This window comes from Pyrgilauda ruficollis, unplaced genomic scaffold, assembly GCF_017590135.1.
Source record: "Pyrgilauda ruficollis isolate IOZ18807 unplaced genomic scaffold, ASM1759013v1 scaffold107, whole genome shotgun sequence".
NCBI classification, from domain to species: Eukaryota; Metazoa; Chordata; class Aves; order Passeriformes; family Passeridae; genus Pyrgilauda; species Pyrgilauda ruficollis.
The window spans coordinates 1,187,026-1,212,245 of record NW_024508877.1 but is presented as its reverse complement, the minus strand read 5'-3'; the positions used below and the strand labels follow the sequence as shown (position 1 = coordinate 1,212,245).

Genomic DNA, 25,220 nt, shown 5'->3' with positions numbered 1-25,220 from the left:
GACCACGATCCCCTTTGGGAAGGTGGATGGGGGAGGAGGGCAATCAAAGAGAGACAGTGCTGTTCAGTCAGTGTGGGGGGGTAAATAACATAATGATAGGAAAAAAAAACCTATGTGAAGGCCAGGATTAAAATAAATAAATAACCGAGTGGGAGGGCTCTATTCACCTTCTCCTTAAATCCAATTTAAATCACTCTCTACAGCCCTAATCTATATCCATAATTATATCATTTCGTACAACAAGCTTGCGAGAGGTCTTAAGAAATTTATGTAGATTAAAATTCATGGGTGCCATAGTACAGATTCCATATTATTAAGATTGATTAGGACAGCTGATGCTGTGATTAAAGAAGCCAGCGCTTACTGTTGTAATTAATTAGGTATTCAGACACAACAATAACTGCAATAACAGAAAGAATGTGCTGATCTGGCAGAAAACAGAGGCTGATCCTGTGTTTTATAGTCTCATTTTGCCATTTAAGGGTGGACACCACTCAGTTAAAGACGTGCTGTCCCTCTGTCTCTTCCCCTACACATCAAAAGAGCAGAGAAATCCAGGGGTTTTATGCCCTCTGCTTCACCCTGTTAGTAGGAAAAAGTCCTTTTGGTGGCATCCCCAGCTATTGTATATGCTCATTTGGAACGACACATGGACCTTCTATAAAATTAATATACTTCAGTAATGGAATCCAGGATTATCTTTATATTTTTTTTAACAGTCCCACCTCCAAGCCCCAGCCCTAATCGGATTCCTTTTGAGACAGATGCTGAGTGAAAACATGACAGGAGACATGTCTGGCAATGAAGAGCTTCCAGATAACAAAGCAGGAAAGACACAGGTGAATCAAAAAGGAAGACAGGTGGACATAGCTAGTCAAGGTGACAAACACTCAACAGGAAAGCCAGGACCAGACTTCCCTCTCTTTGCCAAAGGCTGTAATCTCAGAAGTCAGTGTCAGGTTTTTAAAGCTCTTAAGGCACTCTAAAGTTTATATTTTGGGAGAGATTAGTTTAAGTCATCTTTAAAAATTAGGCTCAAGGTCTTAACTCACATAGATGCTACTGAAGACATCAGCACGGAGTCTGATTTGTGTTTGCACCTTCTTCCAGATCAAAGGAGAAAACACTTTTGCTCTGGAAAGGCTCACACAACTGCCTTAAACAACCACATTCATTACAGCTGCAGCACGGTCATTGGAAGTACGTGGCATCATTAAAGTGGTTTAGACCACAATTGAAGATGGCAACTTTTTATTATATTTTTAATGAGTGCATTCCTTCACTTGTTTATTTTACCAGTAAAACATGGTTTATGGCACATGGCAGATTGTTACAAATGGGTCAAATAAATGCTTCCTAGTCATTATGATGTCTCAGGTGCTCACTGTTTCAGTTTAGGAACTGCTGATACAAAATATGAACAGGAAAGCTCTCACCTGGAGATTTAGGGCGGAGAAACAATACAGAGCCAGAGATTTCCTGTTGTGAGGAACTTTGCCTCAGAGTAGCTGGGCCAGGCACATTTCTAGGCCATAGTGTATGCCTAGACCAAATGCTGTAGGGTTTGGTTTTCATCCTGGACCTTCTACAGGTGCAGGCAGGTCACTCTTTATCTCTTCTCCCAATTCACCTCCTCTCTAAACTCTTCTTGTCTAACACCTTTCAGGCCTGAAATATCAGGGTGGATATTGAGGTGTGGGAAGCCAGTCTTTTCCTCTCCCTGCACTAGTGAAGCCCTGCTCTTGCCCAGTGTCACTGGTTGGTGCCTGCTGAGGTCAGGACTGGCACTGGACTCACTGTCCATCAGCAGCACTGTTAAATGACAAGCTGCAAAATTAACCTGGGTAATGATAATAAATAGAGATGGAGTCTGAATGCTGTCTCTGCTGGCAGTGGGTGAAATTGGTTCCTGATACCTCTTTGTTGAACCAAGGAAAATGAATTGATGATCTTTGTTCATTACAAAGTCATGAGCTGCTACAGAACAGGAATTCCCCTGTGAGGCACACCTTACTGACTGTCTCAGGGGTGACTTGGAAAAATGTGGGCATAAAAGCTTGACTGCCCATTTGTACAGACAGCTAGTCCTCACCTGAGAGGGCTGGACCCTGAACAGGGTATGAAGTGGAGATTGCTGTTTTGCTAGCCCAGATGTACTGTGTGCTAAAGGGGGGTGGTGGTGGAGAAACTTGTGCTGGGTCTGCAAAGTGGAATGATAGAGCCAGACCTGGATGTGGTGAGCAGTCAGAAACAGAACCACTGTGTGCCTGAAAACAATAAATGAGGTGACACACTTTTAATGGATTACAAAGAACTGAGGGGACTTAGTTTTTTTTTTTTTTTTCCTCAGCAACCTAATTCCAGACCAAATGCACTTAATCAGAATCATGGAATACCCTGATTAGGGAGGGATCCATAAGGATCATCAAAATCCTGCACAGGGGATCCCCAAGAGTCAAATCATGTGCCTGAGAGCATTGTCCAAATGCTTCTTGAACTTGTCAGGCTTGGTGCTAGCACAATATTCTTAGGGAGCCTGTTCCAGTGCCCAGCCATCCTCTGGATAGAGAACCTTTTGCTGATATCCAAATTTAATCTCCTCTGACACAAATTCAGGCCATTCCCTCAGGTTCTGTTACTGGTCACCAGAGAAGAGAACAGTGTCTGCCCCTCTGCTTCCCCTTGTGAGGAAGCTGAAGAACTCAGCATTCATTAAAGCATTCCCCATCTAAGGCCCCACAAAGCTGCCAAACTGCTGGGCCATCCCTGGCTCTGGTCAAGTTGGACATCCTTTGGCCCAGGAGCAGTAAAGGGGTGTGAGATGCTATGTGGTGTATTTCCACTATTTCCACTTCTTTCTGGGCACATCAGTGGACAGGAGATTATGGAGCAGCCTTCAATTTTCTGGGAGCTCTGCTTTGTTCCTTCTGCCAGTTCTCTAATTTCACTGATTCTTGGACAGACAGTCCCTTCTCTCTCATTTGCTACCCTTGGTCTCCTGATTTTCTCATCTCTACATCCCCTTTCTCTTACCAAAGAGGCTTTATCTTTGAGTGAGAATTTTGTCTAGTCCCTCACAATGTAATTCAGCAGGGCAGGACCTGTTAGCAGAGAGCAGAATTCTGATGATGTGAGACACAGCAGAAGCCAGTGCAGATGGTGTCTACTGTTACTGTACATCACACATGGTTACAAGAGAGGCTCTGGGTGGCTAAGAAGCTTTGGCAGAAGAGTGCAATCCCTGCTACTGTGACTAATGTGGAAATGGCAAACGCTCTTGTGCTGCTGCAAAGTGACTCACAAGATCATGGCACAACAGATTATGCTCTTTGTCCCCACTATATATTGTGACACATTGCCATGTTCAATAGCTCTGCAAACTGAAAGATTAAAGGGCAGGAATTAATACACAAAAAGGTCAAATCTCCAAAGGGGCTCAGACTAGTGGAAGGGGGAATACTTATTGCCTTGTTATTCACTCTGTGGCAAAAAGTGCACTGAGGCATTATGTTCTTGGAGAAGGTGATACCCTGGCTTGCAAAGGTTGTGACTGCTAGGAATGGTTTTTTAGTACCATGGCATGGATCCATAGCCTGACCAGATTAACAGAGAAAGCTAATTCCTGCAGGGACAGGGGCCGTGATCAAAGCCCTGGCGAGTAGGGATGTTCAAAGTTTCATCCACTTGCCACAAAGGCATGGATGGTTTGGTAATCTGACTGAAGTGACACCATGTACATCCCTTCTCCAGTCAAAGGGAATCTTGAAAAAAGAGCACAGGGGAAGACAGAAGCAAAAAGAGTGGAGTTATAGACTAAATACAATTATGTAATATGTTCTTGTTTTCATAAAGACTGTGGTATTCTGGAGTCCATTGGATGCAGCATCAAAAATAATATGGCTGGTCAGAAAGGTGAACAGGTAGACAAACTGCACAATTAATGGAATTTATTAGGGTCTGAGTGATATGGATGTCATGCCTCTAGAGATGTACATTGTCCTGTTTTGCTATTTTCAGGCAACAAAGAATATTCTGCTACAGGCTATAATGATGTGAACCCACATTTGAGGGTTTTTTTTGTGGAGTATGAAGGAGTATCTGAAAGCAATATTCAGGATTTAAGCAATATATGGCAAGTCATAATCATAGCAAGACTATGATTATGTACATAATACAGCAGCAGTCTTAGCCACTTTCAGAATGAGAGATACACCATAAAAAAAAGCTGTTTGGAAGATGCTGGCTTTGGAAGGGGACTGTCATGATCTTCCCTTCTCTATAGTGTTAGTGCAATTGCCTGCTCAGCTGTAATATTTTATTTTTACCCTTGCATTTAGGGACAGAGCCATGCAGAACCACAGGGCAGTAAGAGATGCAATAGAGGAGAGTGAGAAAAATCCCATAATGATGGAACAAGCTGCCCAGTGATGAAATTTTCTTTCTAACCCCAAGCAATTAGTGGCTGGCTTATATCATAAAACATGAAGTTTTGTGTCCTATCTACATTTTTATCCAGTCTAATATGGCCGTGGATGTTCTCATTACCCATATAAATGTCTAATCCTTTTATTTTTCATGCTGCTAAGCTCCAGGACTGAATAAAGCCTGTGGCAAGGAGGAGAAGTTTGGAGAGTGCATAAATGCTCATGAGAAGGAACACAATTAGATGGAGCAAACGCGTGATGTAAGCTATGTGACTTGCTTTCAGCATTTCAGGGACAGACAAAACCATAATGAGAGGTGGGTGCTTGACCTGGCACTGTTCCCTTTACACCTCTGGTACAACTTAAGGTGTCACCACATTATGGGGAAAACTGAGCAATGAGAAAGACAAATATGTTGCTGAAGTTACCCTGAGATAAATCCAAACTTTACACAGCTCAGACTGTTTGGATGTCAGCTCTACTGGCAGAAGGGAGTCTCTTTGCCTGCAGCAAAGAGGGGCAGGATGACACCTTTCTGTGTGTCAGCCTGTTGGTGTTTGTGCAGGGACTTACTGGGAATTGCTGCCTGAGCAAGTCTCTCCGAAACTCAGAGAGAATCAGATTAAGGCCATTGGCATTTATATATCCATGGATGAAATACCTAACTGAGGTATTCTTTAATTATGGGGATAGCTGGGGGTCTTAACAAAAGCTCAAGCCATTAAGATTCACCTAGAAAGAACATCTTTTCTCTGTACCCACAGTAATGGATCATTGAAATTGGCTAAAAGGATCTAAATAAACCAGAAAAAAGGACAGACATACACAGAAGTGGATGAATAAACAGAAAATGATTGACTGGCAAACAGGCAAACTGAAATAAATGGACAGAAGAACAGATGGCCATGTTTATACAACCTTAAAGACAGAATGCTTTCTCAGTGTTGTGGTTGAGCTCACGGAACATTCTAAGGGCTCTCTGCAGTTTTCTGATGACTCCAAAATCTCCCCTGTCCTTATGCCGCTACAACACATATATACATGCCTAATTTTGAGTACAGTAAGTGCCTTGATTTTAATTCTGATTAGACTTGAACTCAAAGTCCATGTTTGCAAAGTGTTTGTTGGGAGGAGGATAATCATTTGTCAACACCTAGGTAAGACTTTGGTATTTCTATACTATATGGTATTTTTCCTTGTAGCTCATAAATTCCCCTATGACTATGAATCTTCTGAGTTTTCAGAACTGGCTAAGATTGAACTAATTATTTTTTCTTAGAGTTTTTGGGGCTTTTAGGCGGAACATTAAACTCAGTATTTGATTTCCTAACAGACTAGATCAATTTATCAGTTCCCCAGGGTAAAATATTCCTTTGCCAGCTGGTGATTAGGATCAATTAGTAACATTTACTTAGTTTTTTTATTGCTATGATTGTTACCATTAGTATGTGTACAGGAATGGTATAAAATGACTTTCTAGAGGAAGTGTATTGGAGGAGAGAGCTATCTCAAGTCTTGAGGATGCTGAAAAAATGTAAGGGCACATTAAGGAATGGTAATTGGTAATTACAGATTTAGACTGTATGTATATTTGTAAATACAGGTATAGGGGCAGGTATGGATCCTTTAACCTCCCTCATCCATCTCTGATTGCCAGTGCTTGCAAAATCACTTCTGTAGTGCTGGCATCTTCCAGCTAGGCACAGTGTGAATCCCAGCAGCAGTTCTCCTGCAGCGTGCCACCACAGGGTGACCCTGAGCCCACTCAGAGGTTATATTAATGCAGCTTCACTCCCCAGGCCTGGTGAGGCAGCAGGATTTGTGTGCAGCAGGCATTTCGGAGGTCAACACCTGCTCCCTGCACACAGGGAGCCGGTTGGGTCAGCGGGCACGTGGACCTTTGGATCTTCCTCCCAGAGCCATCTGGCTGCAGGGGAATTCCAGCAGGAGATACCAGTGCTAGGTGCAAACAGGCTTAGCACAGCTCCTTCAAGGCTAACCAGAAGCAAGACCCTTGGGAGTACTGCGAGGGGATCTGCCAGCATGGACTGCGCGGGAGTCAGGTCAATTTTCAGCTGAAGCAAAACATGCTGGTTGTCCTGACTGCGTTCACCAGACACGCTATCCAGCAGATGAGCACTCAAATATTCCATACACAGTTTTTCCACCTCCAACATGCCCTTGATGTTTATCATCCAGATTGAACCGTTTAACACTGTAGCTGCATAAGACACAATACACCAATGCAATAATGAGCCCTGGTGGTGTGGGGTGTAACCCTTCTGAACCTATGCCACGGGCTTTTGTTGGGCAAAGCCTGTGGGTGTGGACAGTATCCCTAGGACTGAGGCAACAGGTTGTGGGCACAGGATTAGTCTGGCTTACCTGGGTAAGGGTGAATGCCATTAGCAAACACGGCTTCAGCGGCTGGCTGCCCATTAGCCTGCGGCGGGAGGCCAGTGAAACCATTCACCCCAATTGGAGATGGGATGCTAGGCACAGCTGGTGCAGTTATGCCAGGAGGCGTGCTTCCACCTGAAAAGGAGGAGGACACAAGGGCAGAGCTGGTGAGTGCTGGAAACAACAACTTTGTGGAGAAAACTGCTGACACAACAGCTGTGACCACCACCCGCAAAAAAAAACCCAAAAAACCTGAGAAGCGAAAAAGCTCCTAAGCTGTTGAGCAAATAAAAGGTCTGCTTGCAGTTGCTCCCTTGTTCAGAAAGCACGCAAGACAAGCTTGAAAAACTCAGCCCCAGCTTTCTACAGCAGTACCTACTAGATTCCCTTTGGATCTCTGTGGGTGTACTGATTTCCTGGACTGCTCTGTCTGCACTCTCTCATGAATACACCTTTCATGTGCAAACTCATTCTGAACTTTCTCAGCACTAGGGATCCTTAAAAGACTTGTCAAGTTTATTTGTAGCCTAAAGGTAGCCAGTGATACATTTTTTAATGTTACTGTTTGGTCCAAACTTGACTTCATACTGTTTTAACAAATATCTCTCAATAAACTGGGGCAAAATTTGGACTAAAATTGTTCCTTTCATGGAATCTTATTCTTTCCTTCTTCCCAGATGCAACCTGTGGGGGACTGTAATGCTGCTATTTCAGAAAAACAAATTCGTCTTTATGTTCTGAGTGGGATCTTGTCACCCACTGGTAGAGAATTCTTGAATTTCTGGGGAGAGAATTAAATCTGTCTGCTACCTCACTGTCTTATTCCTATGTATGTGTAAAATGACTGGACAGTCTGTTCTTCTTGCAACATGTTCAGGATGATTTCAGGGACCAAAAATGAGTTTTAAATGAGCCTGAAATCGTATCTTTCTCTTGCTAGGTGTGCATGGGAAGTTAAACTATTTTATCTTCAACAATATCTTTCTGTGTCAGGGTATACTACTGATTGAAAGAACGATTTTTGCAGTAACCTCTCTTTTAAGCCAATTGCACATATTTTCTTCACCATTGCAGTGTTCCATGATGGGTTAGTCCTATAACACTGTTTAACCACTGCTTAGATCTGTGTTGGTGCTTTAAGAAAGCTGCTAGAGATGCATGAGGTATTTTAATATGTTCAGATTTGAGTAGTCAAAAAAAAAAAAAAAAAAAAAAAAATACTTTAGCTCATTTCTTATACCCTGAGCAGACAAGCTGCTGCTTCCCCTTTTCTTATTTAAATGGTGTTGGCCTTTAAAAATGTTCTCTGTGGAGGTACAGGGAGCCAGCAGTGGCAACTGAAGTCCAAAGGCAATGCTCTTAGCATATGCCATCAGCTTCCAAATCACAAAGGCTACTTCAAATTTCAGTTGCTTTTCTGGATCTCTCCTTTATTTGCATAGAAAATGTAAATAATTTTTTTTTTCTAAAATTGCAGCAAGGGATTTGTGCTTGCTGTTTTGTGCATGTCTGAGGAAGTTTAGGCATATTTATTGGGATTCTTCAATTTTCTTCTTACAAAGAACCCCCCTAGAGAGGTCAGATCTGTAGCTGGAGTAAAACTGGCATGATGCCACCGTGGAAAACAAATGGTGGTGGTGCATGCCAGTTGTGGATTTCATCCCTCGTTTGAGATCTCTTGCTGTAGCCACACCAGGTGCAGATTTACAACAAGAAGAGAGAGGGGGAGGGAGGGAGGCAGGGAGAGGAGGAAGAAGGAAGAAAGCCTAAATAAAATTTCATTTCTAGCCCCTCTCTGCAGGTAACAGGGTAGCAGACCCACTGCCAGACACACTTTTCACCCAGATTGTCGCAGTGATGGGAAAAAAGTAAAACCTGAACCAAACTCTCAGAAATGTCAAATTAATTGCCTCACAATTATGGAGTGTTGTGTGAGATAAACCTGACCCTTGATGGAAGACTGTTAAAATGGCAGCAAAGAGTGTTACAATTTTCTTGGTCTGAATTACCCATGGGGAGAGCTTATTGCACTCCATGGACTGCAGTTCAAATGAGATGTCTAAGTTTTGTATGGTTAAAGCCAGGTATGATGGATGTTGTCTCTCATCTATTAGATTTTCCTGGATCCAGAACTCTGAGCCCCTAGGTCCCATGGAAACGAATGAACTTATGGTCATATTCCCAGGAATCCACTCTCCTGGAGGTGGGACACAGAGGAAACCAGGTGTATTAGGAGGGCTGAAGATACCAGCACAGAGGCACTGTGCTGAGCCAATACCTCCAAAGCCTCTAGGACTTCTGGGTTACCAGAACATTTTTTCCTAGCACAATTTTTCTTTTGCTTCAGGAAGATCAAAACACTTCCTTTCTATTTTTTTTTTCAGTGTTCCAAACACTTTTTCTAGTGCCTATTTTTTTTTCTGAGAACTTTGAAATATTTCATTTTCCTTCCAAGGCAGAAAAAAGATATACTTCAATGACTAGAAATCCTGCTATGAAGCAGAATGATCATTTTCCATTTGGCTTTCTGAATGCTAACAAAAGCCAGCAGGAGAATTAATGTTAGGCTTCAGATATCTCCTGGCTACTCAGAAATTGCTGCTAGTGTTGTAGGCTTGCTTGCTCAGACATTATGTGAAACATTTTCTATGCATCTTATCACATGCTTTGTGAGTGTTGTAGTAATACAAGGAGTCATTTCAAAGTCTAAACATATCTCCTAAGGAATAATGGTCAATGGACATTTTCACAACACATCACAGAGGTTTTTCATGGAGGAAGCTACTCATTCAAGGTAAATCTGAAATAATGCCAAAGTGAATAGGCTCTGTGATTGAAAGTATGTCATTAGGAGAGTACAAAATCGGCTGCCATGAAAGACATCAAGGGATCATCTAAACCAGCATCTTATTTTCAATAATGACCAGTCATGGGTGATCCAGAAAGCATGTAAAAAACATGAGTTTCTTCTCCTCTATTCCCACAGTGAGAGTTTAACATGAGTCCCCTCATCCTGTCAAACACTGGAATAGGCTGCCCAGGGAAATGGTGAAGTTGCCATCCCTGGATGTATTTTAAAGACAGAGTGATGTGGTGTTGAAGGATGTGGTTTAGTGGTGGCCTTGACAGTGCTGGGTTAATGGTTAGCCTTGATGACCTTAAACGTCCGTCACAACCTAAATTGCATGATTCTATGACTCTGAAAGGCACTGGTCATAGCAGAAGAGGAAATGATTACACCAGAAAAGAGCTGGGATGTTTTTCGCGTGCTGGAGATCCTGGAGGGCAGAGAACTTGGCTGTTGCACAGGTGTTCTCACAGCCATGACACAGAACACACTATTTTCAAGAATATACTTATGTATATTCAAAAGAGCTTGTGCTCTTTTGTAGTGGGTCCATTGCAAACTACTGCCTGGATGCAGCTTTCCAGACCCTGACAATATTTGAATTCCAGGCAGCCTTTGTTTGATGTTCTCTATGCTCCCACCAACACAAAACAAATCTAGCTAATGCAAATATGATAATCTTGCCAGCAGTGGGTTTAAAGGGTGCACATATAATTAAGCCACTTTTTTATTTGGCTTTGCAGTAGCTCCATCGACTTTTTGTTTATACATTTATCATTGTGTAAACATATATTTTGAAATGGGCAGTATAAGATTTTTGAGTCAAGTGCTTTTCCTTGGGTCTCCATAAAGTCTTGTGGAATGAGATCTGTCTTTCTTACTGTCCCTTCTCTCCCCATTCTCTCGTGATATTCTATTACAAGCTGTCCTTTAAGATGTGCCTTTGAGTCCTCTACCTCCCTACCAGACCCTAGTATATTGAAAAACTTCCCAAATGCTCACTTCTTTCAAGGTTTGGCCCCACTTTTCCTGCTTCCCTACCTCCCTGCTGTCAGGCCACATGTCAGTCCAGGACTACCAGAGCTGATGATTCCTTGACCTGCTCCTGCCCAAATGGTAACTATGTTCTTGAACCCTCAAGAAAGACAGTCCTGTTCCCGTCTCAGCTTATTTCTCTGCCTGCTGAACCATATACTGCAGCTCCTAGAATGGGCTTTTTACAGTCTAGCTAGATCTTGGGAGCCCTTCTCTGGCTGCCTGTCTCTGTTCCTGCAGCCAGAAACCCCTTCACTAAAGACCCTCATTCCAGGTAGCACCAGATGTCTTCCTTGAGTACCTTCTGTCCAAGTTTACAACAGAGGGAAATGCTCATGTGTCCTAAGGCCAAAATTCATCTTGTTAATGATACTACATTACCCCACAACCCTATTTTGCTAATCTGTGGGACAGCCTGGCTGTGACAGCATCAACACTGACCCCTTGGACACATATATGCCCCAATAAACCAGTGTAGGTCACTGTGGGGGTGTTTTGGGACACTTGGAGGGTTCTTAGAGTAAAGAGAAGTTGTGTGTGGGATCAGACTGACAAATGTCATAGAAGCACAGAATGGTTAATGTCCTCAAAGACCTCTAAGATCATTGAGTTCAATCATTAAGCCAGCAGTGCCAAGCCTGCCACTAAGGCATGTCCCTAAATTCCACATCTACATGCCTGTTAAATAATGCCAGGGATGGATGCTGGTTCACTGCCCTGGGCAGTCTGTTTCAATGTTTGACAGCCATTTTGAGTAAGAAACTTTTTCTAATATCCAATCTAAACCTCCCCTGGTGCCACTTGAGACCCTTTCCTCTGGTCCTTTCACTTGTCCCCTGGGAGGAGAGCCTGATCCTCCCCTGTCTAAAGTGCTAACAAATCCTGCCAGGTGTCCTGTGGGATGTGGCCCAGTTTCCCTGCCCTTTTCCCCCTCCAGCCCGCTGTCCCCGTACCTGAGGTTGGAGTCATGGGGGCGGCTGCCAGGCCGTTCATGTTCAGAGCCGCCATCTGCTGCATCTGGGCCGCGGCGAAGGCGGCCATGGGGTTCAGGTATCCGCCCTGCGCCACCGAGGCCATGATCGCCGCTTGCTGCTGCATCAGCTGGAACAAAGAGAGCAGGGAAAAAATATCACGCGGTCACCGGCGGGGCAGCCTGTGGCACCGGCAGCAGGAGGGCCCCCGGTGAGGGTGGGATGCGCCCCGATGTTTTGGGGTGTCAGCACACCAGCCCTGTGGTGCCCCCCAGGCTTGGTCGTTCTTCTCGCTGGAAGCAAAGGGCACCTGTGCAAATTGGAGGCACTGTGGTCCCCACCCCGCCATGTGCTCCTGAGTGTGGAGGGCTCCTGTGACCTGGACTCGGCCCACCAGCTGCTTGGTACTTCTCCGGTCAGAAAGGCAGAGAAGAGTCTTCATACAGACAAAACACAATATACCTGAGCAGAGCGGTTTTGTGGCTTATGTTGCTTATATCAAAATTCCGGAAAAACCCGGAGGTTACTGATAGGAGACCAGGAAAAAGGGATTCTTTCTTCAAAGCAGAAATTTTGTCTAGTTTTCTAGGGATAATCTGGTTTTTCTCCACCTGTCAGTGACAAAAATGACTTTTTCTGGTGCTGCTAGGAGATTTCAGCAGGGTACTGAGCAAAACCACGACCAAAACTTCTGACCAGATCATAGCACTGATTTCCAACACTATCAGAGATGCCCAGAAGTGCTGTAAAAGAGAAGGGAGCTCCCTTGTTTTAGCAAGATTAGATTTGTCTAATGAGAAAACCCCTTCCCTGTGGTTTTGATCTGGGTTGACCTTCTCAGTTAATTTTTTCTAGAAAGTCAAAATGCTGCTTCTTTCAGGGCACCTACAAAAGTAAGAAATAAGGAAACCAGGCTGCATTTTCAGGCATTTGGGGCTAAAAATTTTGGAGCAGAATGCTGGTGAATGTTTATGAATCCTGGGAATGCTTTTTTCATTACAAGACTTTGCAATCCTTATGTTACACTCAGAGCCCAGCACACAGCTGATGCAGCTCCTGTGTACAGGAGAGAGATTTTTAAAATGGTCCTGGTGTGAAGGATAAGACAGTTTGGTTGAAGCTGCTTCTTGTTTCCTTCCCTGGTGCTGTACAAAGAGCCAGACAGGGTGGGAATGTCTGAGTATCCAACCCTCAGCAGTGACAAGTTCTGGATGCTTAGAGAAGGTGTGGGGGGGAAAAAAGACGTGCAGAAAGTTTGGGAAACCTCACTCTGTACATTCCCCAGTCCCTGATAATCTGTGACTTGATGATAACAGTGGAAAAGAGAATTGTTTTTCTGTGGTGATTTTAGAAGTGATTCATGTCTTTGCTGTCTCCAAAATTGGAGTAACTCTGTTTCACTGCACTCTCTGATTTCACTCTCTCTCCCATCAGGAAATCACCCTCTGATGCTGTTCTTTAAGCACATGGGACATGCTTCTCAGAATTAAACAGACCTCAGAAGTCATGGCAAGGAACAGACTGTTCCCTTCTGCTCATTTTAATATGGAAGCATCAGCTAAATTAATTGTTCTTACACATGTACACTAAAACAAACCCTTGAGACCACTGCATTCATTGAAGTGCTGAAACTTTCCCTGTCACCATCCATAAACAGTCCAAAGTAAGGGGTGCTCTGACAACAGCCTGCTGAATAACTATGCACATGTTATGTAAAGTTGCTTTGACTTCTCCAGCAATAAAATATAACACAGGATACCTGACTTCACACATTGTCTGATCTACAGGTGAAAAGTATTCTACTGGATTTGAGTCTTATTATTTTTTGAAGCCTAATAAAGTGTGGTGGCAAAGTGTGGCTTTCCCTTTGATGGTTAACCACCCTGTTTTATTTTACCCTGCACAAGGTACTTTGACATTTTAATTAGTGATATTTTGCTCTTTGCAATAACTGATGGAGTGATTAGACAATCTTTTGTATTATACACTATGCTGATCTTCCTTTAATGAGTACATTTGTTCCTGGGCATCATTTGAGTTTATTCTCTAGAGGAGGTACTGAGCAGGCAATACTAGAAAGTATGCCAAGGAAGTAAAGGAGCAAGGGGAATCCATCCACCCTTCTTTAACACTGGATTGACTCCAACATTAGGTGTGCTGACTCACATCTCATTTTCTGTTTTGGGTATTTTTACCTGATTGATACCTAGAGATTTGTTCTTGTTTTTAAAATATATTTCTCATATATTTGTAGTTTTGTAGATTTTTAATAAATAGTTTTATAGCCTCTAGCACTTTCTTACCCCTTTTCACTTTGATACACCAAAAATGAAGTCCTAGCCTGTGATATGGGAAACTAGAGCAGGTGCTTCTGCTACAAAGCAGAGGCACTCCTGCAGAGAACAGTCACCCAATATCTATTGTACTCAGTGCTCTGTGGATGTACTCTCTGAGATGTCTTAGAGACCTGGGAACCCCTCTGGCTTGTTGAAATGAGCCCTTTACATCATGACCCAGAGGACACAGTCCTCTCTGCAGCCTTCAGACCTAGTCAATAGGGTAAAAGTGGGGCTGCCTGCAGCTGGGAGGAGTAGAGCATTCCACATCTGGACACAGCTGTGTACCCCAGCTGAAGGCTTTGCTTCCTTGGCTGGAGAGGTGGCCTCAGCCAAGGCCCAGGAATGTCTGGGTGTTTCAACCCTTGACAAATTTCCTGCCAAACTTCTGAGGTCACAGATCCCATTTGTGCCTGTGCCACTCTGTTTGAAGGTTAGGGGGGAAGAAGAGGGGGCTCGTACCCAGCCCAGTGGTTGATGGTCAGAGCTTGGCTGAGTGCAATGGCACCACGAGGGCTGGAGGACAGGAATTCAGTCACCTTGAAAGAAGCTGACTGCATAAGACCTACCTGCTTCCCCCCCAGGGTGGCTCTAGGGAAATTTACAGAAGGAGAAGTCCTGTAAGGGTCACCAGTCTTCCTTCTAAAACCTCCAAGGCATTCCCAATGAAAGTCACCCCACTCCTTCCCCAGCTCCCCCTGAAGACAAATGTCCCATCCACTCTCCTTTCACTTTGAAAGAGACCCAGTGTATGGTCCCAGTTAATAAAGCTGTAGAAAGTGAGGCAGTGACCCCACCAGAGGCAAATCAATAGCAGTAGGGCCCCTGGGTATTGTGTACTTTAAAATATGCCATTTGAAATGCAGATTTTCCCTGCCTGGGCTGGGGCTACAGAGCACTAATCAGGAAGGCAGCAGCCTTATTATCTCAGACTGATCCAAGGGGACAGAGAGGAGCTTTTCCCTCCCTTAGCTGAAAGGACGTACTTCCTTCTGCTTCTCTTACTTCCCTTGCATGACCTTTGCCTCAGCATTTAAAGTTTTTCCCCATCCATTTTAAGGATTCGTTCCTTCTTTCCTGCTGTCTTTTCTATTGCTCAAATATTTATCTTCTGAGGAGACCAGTAGATGCTACCAGACTGGTTCCTGCCCTTGGGCAGCACCTCAAGAGACAGGAGCCTGCAGTCACCATCCCAGTGCTGGAAACAGGTGGAGAGGCACTGGAAAAGCTATCTAAAGCATGGGAAGGGGTGGCAGTGTTGTCTGGTCAGTAGAGACACGTGTAAGGGTTTGTCTCACTCGTCTTTTTCCTGCTGTAAGTTGCAATGGTACTCAAGGGCAGGAGATAATGTCTTTTTCTTACAGGAGGATCAATTGCATGGAGGATGAAGGAACTTTCTCAGAGCACAAAATCCTGCTAGAAATAGGAAAAGCATGCACAGCCTGCCTTCCCCATCCCCCAGAAGAAATGAGTGTGAAACTGAAGAAGGGGAAGAGGAGACAGGGGGATTATTTCTGATGAGCTCTTTCCGAAATAGCGTGATCATTGCCCTCCAGTCTTACTCTGAACAATGTGATGACCTTCTCCTTTTTTTCCCCAGTGCTATTTTCCATCTTTGTGTCTGAACCACACAATGCTGTCTGACTGTTCATATTCTTCATTCAGCAGCAGCAGTAATAATAATAATAATAATAATAGTAATAATAATAAAAGTAGCAACAGCATCCCACACTTCCCACCTCTAATGATCTATACAGACTTAGCTAATGAATCCTCATGGTATCCCTGTGATAGAAAGAGGTAAGCAAAGTAATCATTCAGGATGTAATACGACTCATATTTGGTAAAATTGTGTAATTGACAACTTCATGTCTGCTATACCTAACTGGCTATACCTATCCCTGCTAAAAGGTATTATGGCTTCAAAATAGCTTCCTCTTCTGGAATTGATCAGTGCAAATAATTTGCATAACAGGTAGTATTTACGAAATATACTGTCCCATTTTGGTAATTTAAATATATTAACTATTATATCCAGAAGGCAGCCTATAGTCAGTAATTTTTCCCTGATTTCATAGGGCTAGCTGATTTTTTTTTAAAAGTATCTCTCCAAAATAATTTTACAGTCCAAACTGAAGAAATATTGGAAAAAGCAGTTCTTCCTGTCAGCACTCCCTCAGATCATTTAGCAGAAATATCCTTTCATCTCCATGGGAGCTGGACAGGGAGGCAGAACGGGGCACCCAGGGTTTTATGGTCAGCATGGTAGTAACTGCTGCCCTAACTTCTCAAGGAGACCACTTAAGGTGATGTCTGAGAGCTCCGCTGTGCTGGATATTCCAAATTTTTGCTGCAGTTATTGTCTGAAGTTCAGGAACAGCAGCCATTTGTACCTTTTCAGAGTGAGGAGAGCTGGGATTTACTGAGAAAGGACTTGTTCCAGGCCAGAGAGCAAATGTTAGCATTGCCTGTGCTGTCTCTGTCCCAGCCTGTCTGTTTTCACACACTAACTCTATGCCTATCCCCTGCTGCAGGATGCAATCAGTCCCATGGCTGGAGTTTGGCCAGAAGACTGTGGCTAACAGTCCCACCCCATTTTTTATGCAAACTTGATTTATGACTTTGATCTTATCTTAAATAATTTAAAAATTAAATAATTTATACTGTATCTGTCACTTTCCAAGGCTCTTTCCTTTGTTCTTGCTTTGCTCTTCTGCATTTTCCCATCTCCCTCACCCTTTTTTGATCTGTGCACATTTCCTTTCTGCGTGGTGAGGCATCACTGACATGAGACAAGCACTAAACACTCCTTGCCCCTTTTATTCAAAGAAAGACCTGCAGGAAATGTAGCTTATTTGTGCCAGGACTGTAGTACCATTCACAGACTGTTTTGATTGTCACTGCTTGTGATTTTGGGCTTGGCCACCCTAAGTGGGTGTGCTGTGCTCTGTGAAGTGGAGAGTGTGCCTGCAGGTTCTTCCTAGGCTGGCAGCAAATCAAAGGTGGTGCCAGGTAGCATCACTCTCCTTCTCTGCAGGCAGAGTCCAGATCTATACCTCAACCTGGCCTTAGACTGCAGAGGCAGCTGTCAGTACCCAGCTGATGTAAATCCACAGTAACCTGACAATGAAAAGGGCTGGTGCTCTGTACACTTGTGAAATAAAATAAATAATTGCTCCATAAAAGGGGAAGTTAAATGAGTATGGGAAGATATTGCTGAAGAGAAAAAACCTAAAACAATCAAAAAACCCACCTTGAAATAAATTAGAGTAGGGGCTCTGGGAGCTTTAGGAAGCTATGAAATCTGACTTGCCTTGAGCTGCATACAAAAGAGGGGAGGTAGGTCTGATGTGACTTTCTCTGCCACTGGAACAGCAGACAGAGTTGGTGCCAAGCTTTGTCTGGTCTGCTTGAAGGTGGCACATGAAGAGGGGATAGAAAAACACACACCGTGGAGAACTCCCTTTGCTTCCTCATTTTTTTGCCTCATTTTCTGAGGCCAGATGGCTGCTGAACCCCAGGACTAGTTGCTTGGCTGAGACCATGGCTGTTATCAAGGTTAAAGTGGTTTAAGTTGAGGCTGAGGGGGTTGGCAGTGTACAGCAACAGGGAGCTGTGGCATGGCCATTTTCTGGGATGTAAGGGAGGTAACCTGGGGAGGAGCTGGGGCCCAGATCTGTCCTGATGGCAACACTAAAGTTTATCTGTCAAACTTGGATGGACTGAGACCCTCGCTGCCTCTCCTCAGTGGTGCTGCTGGGTTGGCAAACCCATGGCTGCCCACAATCTATCAAACAGCCACACCATAGGAGTTCCTGCACTGACCATCTTGGTGCATCAAGAATTGTTGGGAGCTAATCCAGTCACAGTGACATGCAAGATGCTTCTCTGGGGGAAATTCAGCAAGAAACTGCACCAACAGGGTCCTGAGCAACCTCCCCCATGGGGACAGACCATTAGAAACCATTGAAAAACTGCTGTCACAGGATTGCTTGGGAATTTATAGAGACATCAGTCAGGTTTGGACTCTGGGGGATAGCTGGGAGGACAGGCTACGAATCAGAGAGCCTGATGTCTCATGCTTGTGCTGGCCTTACTATTAAGAGCTGAGGCAATTCTTACACTTTTGTTACTGTCATACCCCTCTGAGAAAGCTCATGGAGAGACAGTACAAGAGAGAGCCGCGCCCCTGAGGGAGAAGAGAAAATAAATAAATCTGATCATCAGGTTTATTTGTACATGAGGAAACAAGATCGAGGGTCAAACAATTCAACCAATGTCACAAGAGTTGCTGGTGGCAGTGGCATCACCAGTCATGACAGTCGTGCTCCTGATATTTCAGCTTCCCTCCTCTTGAGTTGCCTTAGCTCTTTGACTCCAGGCTGAGCAAAACTGCTGCCTCCCTTTCCCTCTCCCCTATCGATTCCTCCATCTCCTGCTGGCATTTGCGAGGTGCCAATCACCCTGATATCTGAGAGCCAGCAGTCTGAGCTGGATTAATCGGGACCACGGCAACGTCACAGAGCCGCGACGCTCCCTTCCTTCCCTTTCATGTGAGCCTGTGAGATGGAGCAGATAGGGAGGCTGATTGAGAGACAGCATCTGAGCACGCTCTGGGTCTACAGGCGCCACACAGAAATGTGATCCCATCATTTAGACAGCTCCCAAGTCCCCAGGGTAATTGGTGTCACCAGCTTGTCATATCCAATGGGTCAAGATCTAAAACTTATTTTTTTCCCTCTTATTAGCATTTTTATCAGAAAAATAATAATAAAAAAAGAGAATGGGTCCAATTCTGCTTTCACAGAAAGCAAAATGAAAAATATCCATTTGTTTCAAGCGGATGGGAGAAGACCAAAAATTGTTTTTCCTCTTTCTTCTTCCCTGATTCCTCACCTCCCCTCATAATGCACCTGTACTATCTGGTGAGAAACAGAGAAAACTTTTGTGATGTAAAGGTGCAGACTGCATCCTCTCATGTCAGTATAAACCTTGTCTGGAAACTAGAAGAGTTACTCTAGTTTAAAAATAATCCAAGAAGAATTTTTGGACCAGAACATCAGGACAGTGGTGTCTTTGCTATCTCTCCAGCTGCCTGACCAATGTCTGTAGAGTGAAACTGAAGGTACTTCTCCTGCCTGACAACCTCAGCAAATGTTTGTTTGTCCCAAGCTGTCTGTGCATTGCCTCCTGTTAGTTCCTCTGGTACATGGGGGGAAAGGTGCTACATCCCTCTGACAGTCTGCTGACCACTGACCTAGGCTCATTTGGGATTTGCTGTCTCTTTTCCTCTCCCTGCAGCCTTTTCTGGCCAGGGGGAGTGATAAGCACAGCCAGGCTGAAGAGGAAATATCTCTTTTATAATGTGAGGAAGGGAGCAGAGGACAAAGGAAGACACAGAAACTGACTTTGACTAGGAATAAAAATGAAGATAGCAAAATAGAAGTAAAAATAGATTTTTTCTAGAAGATAGAGAATAAAAACTCCAGAAGTGCACCAAGAGGTGCAGCTGGAAGGAGAGGAGGAACTTCAGTGGAGCTCTGCAGCACATTCTCACAACTCTGCATGGCTCACACAAGGGTTAGGCTGGGTTGTACCAAGTGTTCAGCGAGGCACAGGGCTTTTAGAGAGGAACAGAAATGTCAGGACCTTCAAATTAAAAAGAGAACATGGTGATGTGATGGGAAATACTTGGTGCCAATACATGAGAAAGAAACAGTCAGGGAAGGAAGGAAAACCTTGCTGCCATTGCTCTGGAAGGAGTGCTGGCACACTAGTGTTATTCCTGAGCTGGCCTTGCATACCTAGGGCCAGGTTTGGGTCTCCCATTCAGGAAGATGCTGTTCTGGACAATGTGTACAACAGCACTTCCCTCCTGGGCACAAATCATGCAGGGGGCCACATTTTGCCATCAAATAGATGAAGCACCTATATACACTGTCACTGCCTGAAAATCTGCTTCAGAAAAAGCAGCCAAAGTCACTGGGAAGTATTGTGTCTGCCTGCTGCAGGCATCGCCTCTACCTTCCCCCAAAATATCTGTCAGAGAGTCCAAGTTACCTGAGCCTGGTCTTGCAGATCCTTTTTAGTTTTAGCCTAAGGAAAACAAGTAATTTCAGAGCCATCCATTTCATAACATCATCAAGAGCCCAGCACCCTGTACATCTTCTCAGGTTTGGTATGTCCACAGGAAACCTGAAGCTAGCACAAGAGGATTTTTTCCCAGTGTGTTTCAATCATACTCTTTGGGGCAGCAGGACTGTGTGTGGGCATATGTCTGTGTGTACATTTTATTACTATCAACCATGCTTTGTGAATCTAAAAGTATTTCTCTCAACAGCTGCTGTTTTGTCCTGTGGTCACTCGGAAGGTACCCATGGTGATGCAAGGTGCAGCACGGTAGGGTGATGTGAGGAAGGGAACTGGGATAAACTGAGCAGGCTTATTTTATCCAGATCCTCAAAGTGTAGCTGTGCTTTCATTCCAAAACAATGGCTTTGCCCCATCGTAAGTGTTTTGCATGGGTCCACACGTGACCAAAAGTTACTGCTAGAACTGTCTATGGCACCTTGGAGACACCTGGGAGATTCCCAGAGCCTACCCTGGACAGCATGGCTAATTTTTACTCCCGTCATGTAACCAGTTCAACAGATAAGCCACCGATTCCTCTTCTGCGTAGGTTTTTTGTCCACTCCCATGAGTTTTTGTGCATTTCCAGGTGACACTCCCCCTCCCATGAATGTGCAGAGAGCTGCTGTCTATACTTACTGCCTGTGCATAGGCTCCATAGGCTCCAAACTGGATGGCCATGGGGTTGAACATGCCCATTTGTCCAGCCATTTGCTGCATGCGCCTCATCGTACGCTCCTTGTCCGTGTCCGCAAACTTCACCACCAGGCTTGAAGAGGCTCCCTGCAGGGCAGGAAACGAAAAGGAGACACACAAGGAATGAGCCTGATGCACGCCAGCTCATCAATTCATACATCTAACAGATTTAGTAGAATGGGATCCAGGTGCTGATATTTTCCATGCAACCTATCAGGCTGTGAATTTTGACTTTTGCAAGAGGGTGAGAGCATCAGGAAGTAAAGAACACTGGAGGGTGAATGCTAGCAGCCTGGTTCCTAGTTTCCAAAATTCAAGCTTCTAGGATGTCATTTACATTTTCTCTGCAAAAGTTGTTGCCTTATTCTTTCAACCTTCAGGCCCAGAATGCTGAATCAGAGGACAAAGGTCTGGACACAGCGCAGCAAAAGGTAGGAAGGTTTGCTGCATGAATGTGGTAGGATTTGTAGACTGATTTGTTTTGTTGGAATGGGTGAGGTCTCTGCATTCCAGACCCCTGAAGTGGATCACCCTTTCAATGTTGTGTCTTGTAACCCCCAAGTCCAGTGAGAAATCTCTGCCCAGCCTGGAGACAGGAGTCTGTATGCTGAGCAGGGTGTATGTGTCATCAGGAAAGAGAATCTCTTCAGCACTGCCAGATTAAGGGAGCAAAAATAGTACTGGACGGACCTGAGCTCTCACTCTACAAACAGTAGGAAATAGAGGTTAACATGAAAGACCCCACACATTTCCAGGAAAGATTTACAATATTAAGATTATGTCTGCAGTCAACACCAGCACAGAACTACAGATGATCATCAGAGCTGCCTGCAGAAATCTGTGAAAAATGTAGTGCTTTTGGGAATGAAAGAAATCCCTCTCCTTCCCAAAACCAGATGAAGGATCAATAGCTGCAATCCTTAAATTTCTGATAGGGGGCAGAAATGAGAAGAAAAAGATCTACCTAGGAAGGTATGTTTTTGTCTTTCTCCAAGGAAGTCCTAACTTCATGGGTTGGTTTCTTCCCCACGGGGCAGCCTCCCCAGGGAAGGAGGAGGTGTAGGGGAGGGCAATCTGGCTGCAGCCCTGACAGCAGTGGAAGTTGCCCTGGGAGCTGGGCTGCCACCCAGCCTGGGGAGATGGGCAGGTGAGCTGTCAGGACACCGACAGCAAGCAGCTGAAATAATTGTGCTCCCACAGCTTTTGTTTTGACAAACTGGTGTTCACTGGTCAAAGTACCGTCAGTGGGAAAATGACCAGCTCAGTTTCTGGCTGTGGCAGTAGAGGAAGACCAGCTTCATGCCAGAGGAGCTGAACTGTTGCAGGACCCTTGTTTTCCTAGCAGAGGGGGAATTTTCTGGAATTGCACAAGAAAACTATTAATAACTGGCTTACACACAACCCTGTGTACTGTAATCGGAAAAAATTGTCTCAGTGAAAGCAGAATTGCTCTGCTACAAATTGGGAAGAATGTAGTAAACCACAGCTATAGACATACATATATATAAGTCTAAGCTATACATATTCAATAGCCTCTTCAGATCCTCAGTTATGAATAAAGGCTTGAGGAATTAACCTGCTAAAAAAAGACCCCAACAATCTAACACCACACAATGAGTGATGTTCCCCTGGATTAGCAATCTGTACTGGGAGAAAGTGATTTTCATTGGCAAAGAATCTTTCTTTTTGACCTGTTAGTCTCTCTCTAATAAATCTATAACCCACTCACACAATGTGATGAAGAGCAAGGTTTTGAAAGAAGTGCTTCAGGAAAACAAAGAAATGCAGAGATGAATGCTCCATTCAAAGATGGAGAGCAATCTTCAGCAGTTATTAAAAAACCTAAACAGAAGGGGGAGTGCAGGAGAAGAGAGAAAAAAAACCCGTAGTCAAAATTCTCCTGCATTTCTGTTGAAGGCTGGGTGACTTTTAATTTTTCTTCAGATCACATGATGCAGATATTGATCCTTCCCCAAATCACACACTTAATTGCAGCTCATCGACAAATGAATATTTTAATGCATACATTTCCTGCTAATTATCACCTGGACCAGTTCTTAATTAGATTTCAACACTCATTTAATTAACCCTGATCCAAGAGACTGTTTGGTAACTTGCATCTAATGATTTAAACCTATTTGCAGCTGTATTGGAGGGAGGCACTGGTCCACAGCAGATTGGGCTGTTCAGAGCTGCTGTTGTGATTTGCAGAGCAGAGCCTGCATCATGATGGGCACAATGCAGGATGGAGGATTTTGAAACTGAGTGAGAGTGTATTCATTGCTGCAGAAGGGGTTTTGAAGATGTGACCTGCTCATGTTAGCATGACAGAGGTGTAAATAAGTTGGTGTCTTCTTCCTTCTCCTTTTCTCTTGATCTCTATTTGCCCTGGAAGTCTTAGGGCCAGGCAACTGCCTCAGGCATTTGTTGATGCCTCACACTGTTGAAAACCAAGCTATTATTGTAGATGGCATCACGAAAACATGGGTAACTTCCACATGAAGTGCCTGCCCCTGGAGTGTTCTTCCCTTCTGATGTGAGTCACAGTGACTGCACAGCAGCTGTTTGACCCAATGGGATCTCATCTTGCCTCCTGAGAGATGTTTTTCTGGGTTGCCTGTCGCAGCAGGACTTCAGGCCTCTTTGAACATTGCTATCTTATACACAGGGCAGAAAGGCCATTGGCAAATAGATTCAAGCTAGACCACACACTACAAAGAAAGAAGAGAAAAAGAAGAGGTTTTTCTAAGAGTTCTCTGCAATGAGTTGTGCATGTAAGCAGTTAAAGATGTGCAGCCAGTAGAGATGCTGCATTGCTCTTGAATATGAAGACTGACCTTGGGATTGATGCTTTCAGTGTGTGGTTCCTCATGTGCAGCTCTTTCATGTGGCCCAAAGGAAATCAGGCAGTAAACTGTATCAGATCAGCCAGTGTGGGACTTTTTACAGTGGAGCCAAATATTGCTGTTCACATACAGCAGAACAGGGCTGCTTTCTACTCCAGTGACTTCTACTAATCCACTGGATAACAATAGAAATGGCCCAGAATGGACCAGGTTTTCCATAGGGTAAAAATGCCACAGCCCTTCATCTGGACTATTTATTGCTTCTGTGAGGAGTTAAACCACGGTGTAAATCAGCTGTTGTCTGCTGGCAAAGGTAATAGGTTCTGTCTGCTCTGTCATTTACTAGTAATACATAATCTCCTTGCTCTCTCTAGTTCTTGGACTGGACCTCTTATTTTGCAAACCCCATGAGAGTTACACTGGGTAAGTCAGTAACGTTTGAAATGTACTTCTGCATTTTTCAGAGGAAAGGACTTGTTCGTTTCTCTACCCTGCAGACCCACAGTCAGAAGATACTATCATGAAAGTGAGCCTTCCTGCTGGTGCCTCTGCAATGGGCTGCTTGCAATTGGAATTTATCTCTTTTCCACTCAAATCAACCTCCTTTTTCAAGGGCTTTTATATCTACTGATGAAAAGAATGATAAGGGCTAAGTATTGTTATGCTTATCCTATTCTCTCTTGGGCCAGCAAGTCTACTTAATATGGCTATCTTTCTTCCCATCCCCCTCCCATGCATCGTAATGAATTGCTCCCCTTAGTCAGCAGAGTCAGGCACTCTCTAGGTTGGTGGGGCGAGGGAAAAGATGGAGGAAAAATCACTCTGCGCCACACTCACTTTGTAATCCCTAATCAGAGTCCTCTGTGAGAAAAACTAATTTCCCAGGCTGTCTTGACGTGTGAAATAAAGTCATTCTTGAAAACAGGAGCTTGACAGGTCGCTTGTGAAATTTCATATTCAGCTAAAAATAAAATATCCATCCATTGATATTTCATTTAAAGGCAAAGGAAAACAAATCTATTGCCTGGTTGTTGGAACTTTTTCCCATTAGATATGGCCTTCCAAATGGAGTGTATACACAGATTAAGTAAAAGCGTTTCAGAAGGCCAAACATTACTGCCTGGCAGCAGGGAAAAATCACAGAATCAACTAGGATGGAAAAGACCTTTGAGATAATTGAGATAATTGTGACCAGACACTAATGTGTCAACCTGAGTTGCCACATCCAGTCTTTTCTTAAACACTTCCAGGAACTGTGACTCTATCCCCTCCTTGGGCAGTCCTTTTCAATATTTAATCACCCTTTCTGTGCAGAAATTCCTCTTAATGTCCAGCCTAAATCTCACCTGGAGCAGCTTAAGGCTGTGCCCTCTTGTCCTATTGCCTGGGAGAAGAAACTGACCCTCACTTGACTACAGCCTGCTTTCAGAAAGTTGTAGAGAGTGATGTAGATCCTCCTCTTCTTTAGGCTAAACAAACTCCTTCCTCAGACATTCCTCATGGACTTATGTTACCCTTCACCAGCTTTGTTGCCC

General features: G+C 44.1%; 1 protein-coding gene across 47 annotated transcripts in view; it reads right to left on the bottom strand.

Moving 5' to 3' along the window:
* Nucleotides 1–25,220, bottom strand: part of CELF4 (CUGBP Elav-like family member 4) — a 670,311-nt gene that overhangs the window by 34,964 nt on the left and 610,127 nt on the right. For 29 of the 47 annotated variants that reach the window (XM_041471768.1, XM_041471925.1, XM_041471699.1 and 26 more), the window contains 3 exons: nucleotides 20,783–20,926; nucleotides 11,661–11,808; nucleotides 6,810–6,959 (listed from right to left, as the gene is read on the bottom strand). In XM_041471768.1, the coding sequence (XP_041327702.1) occupies nucleotides 6,810–6,959; nucleotides 11,661–11,808; nucleotides 20,783–20,926 (442 nt within the window). The remainder of the gene's footprint in view (nucleotides 1–6,809; nucleotides 6,960–11,660; nucleotides 11,809–20,782; nucleotides 20,927–25,220) is intronic. The other 18 variants (XM_041471988.1, XM_041471971.1, XM_041471775.1 and 15 more) reach the window with 1 other exon arrangement.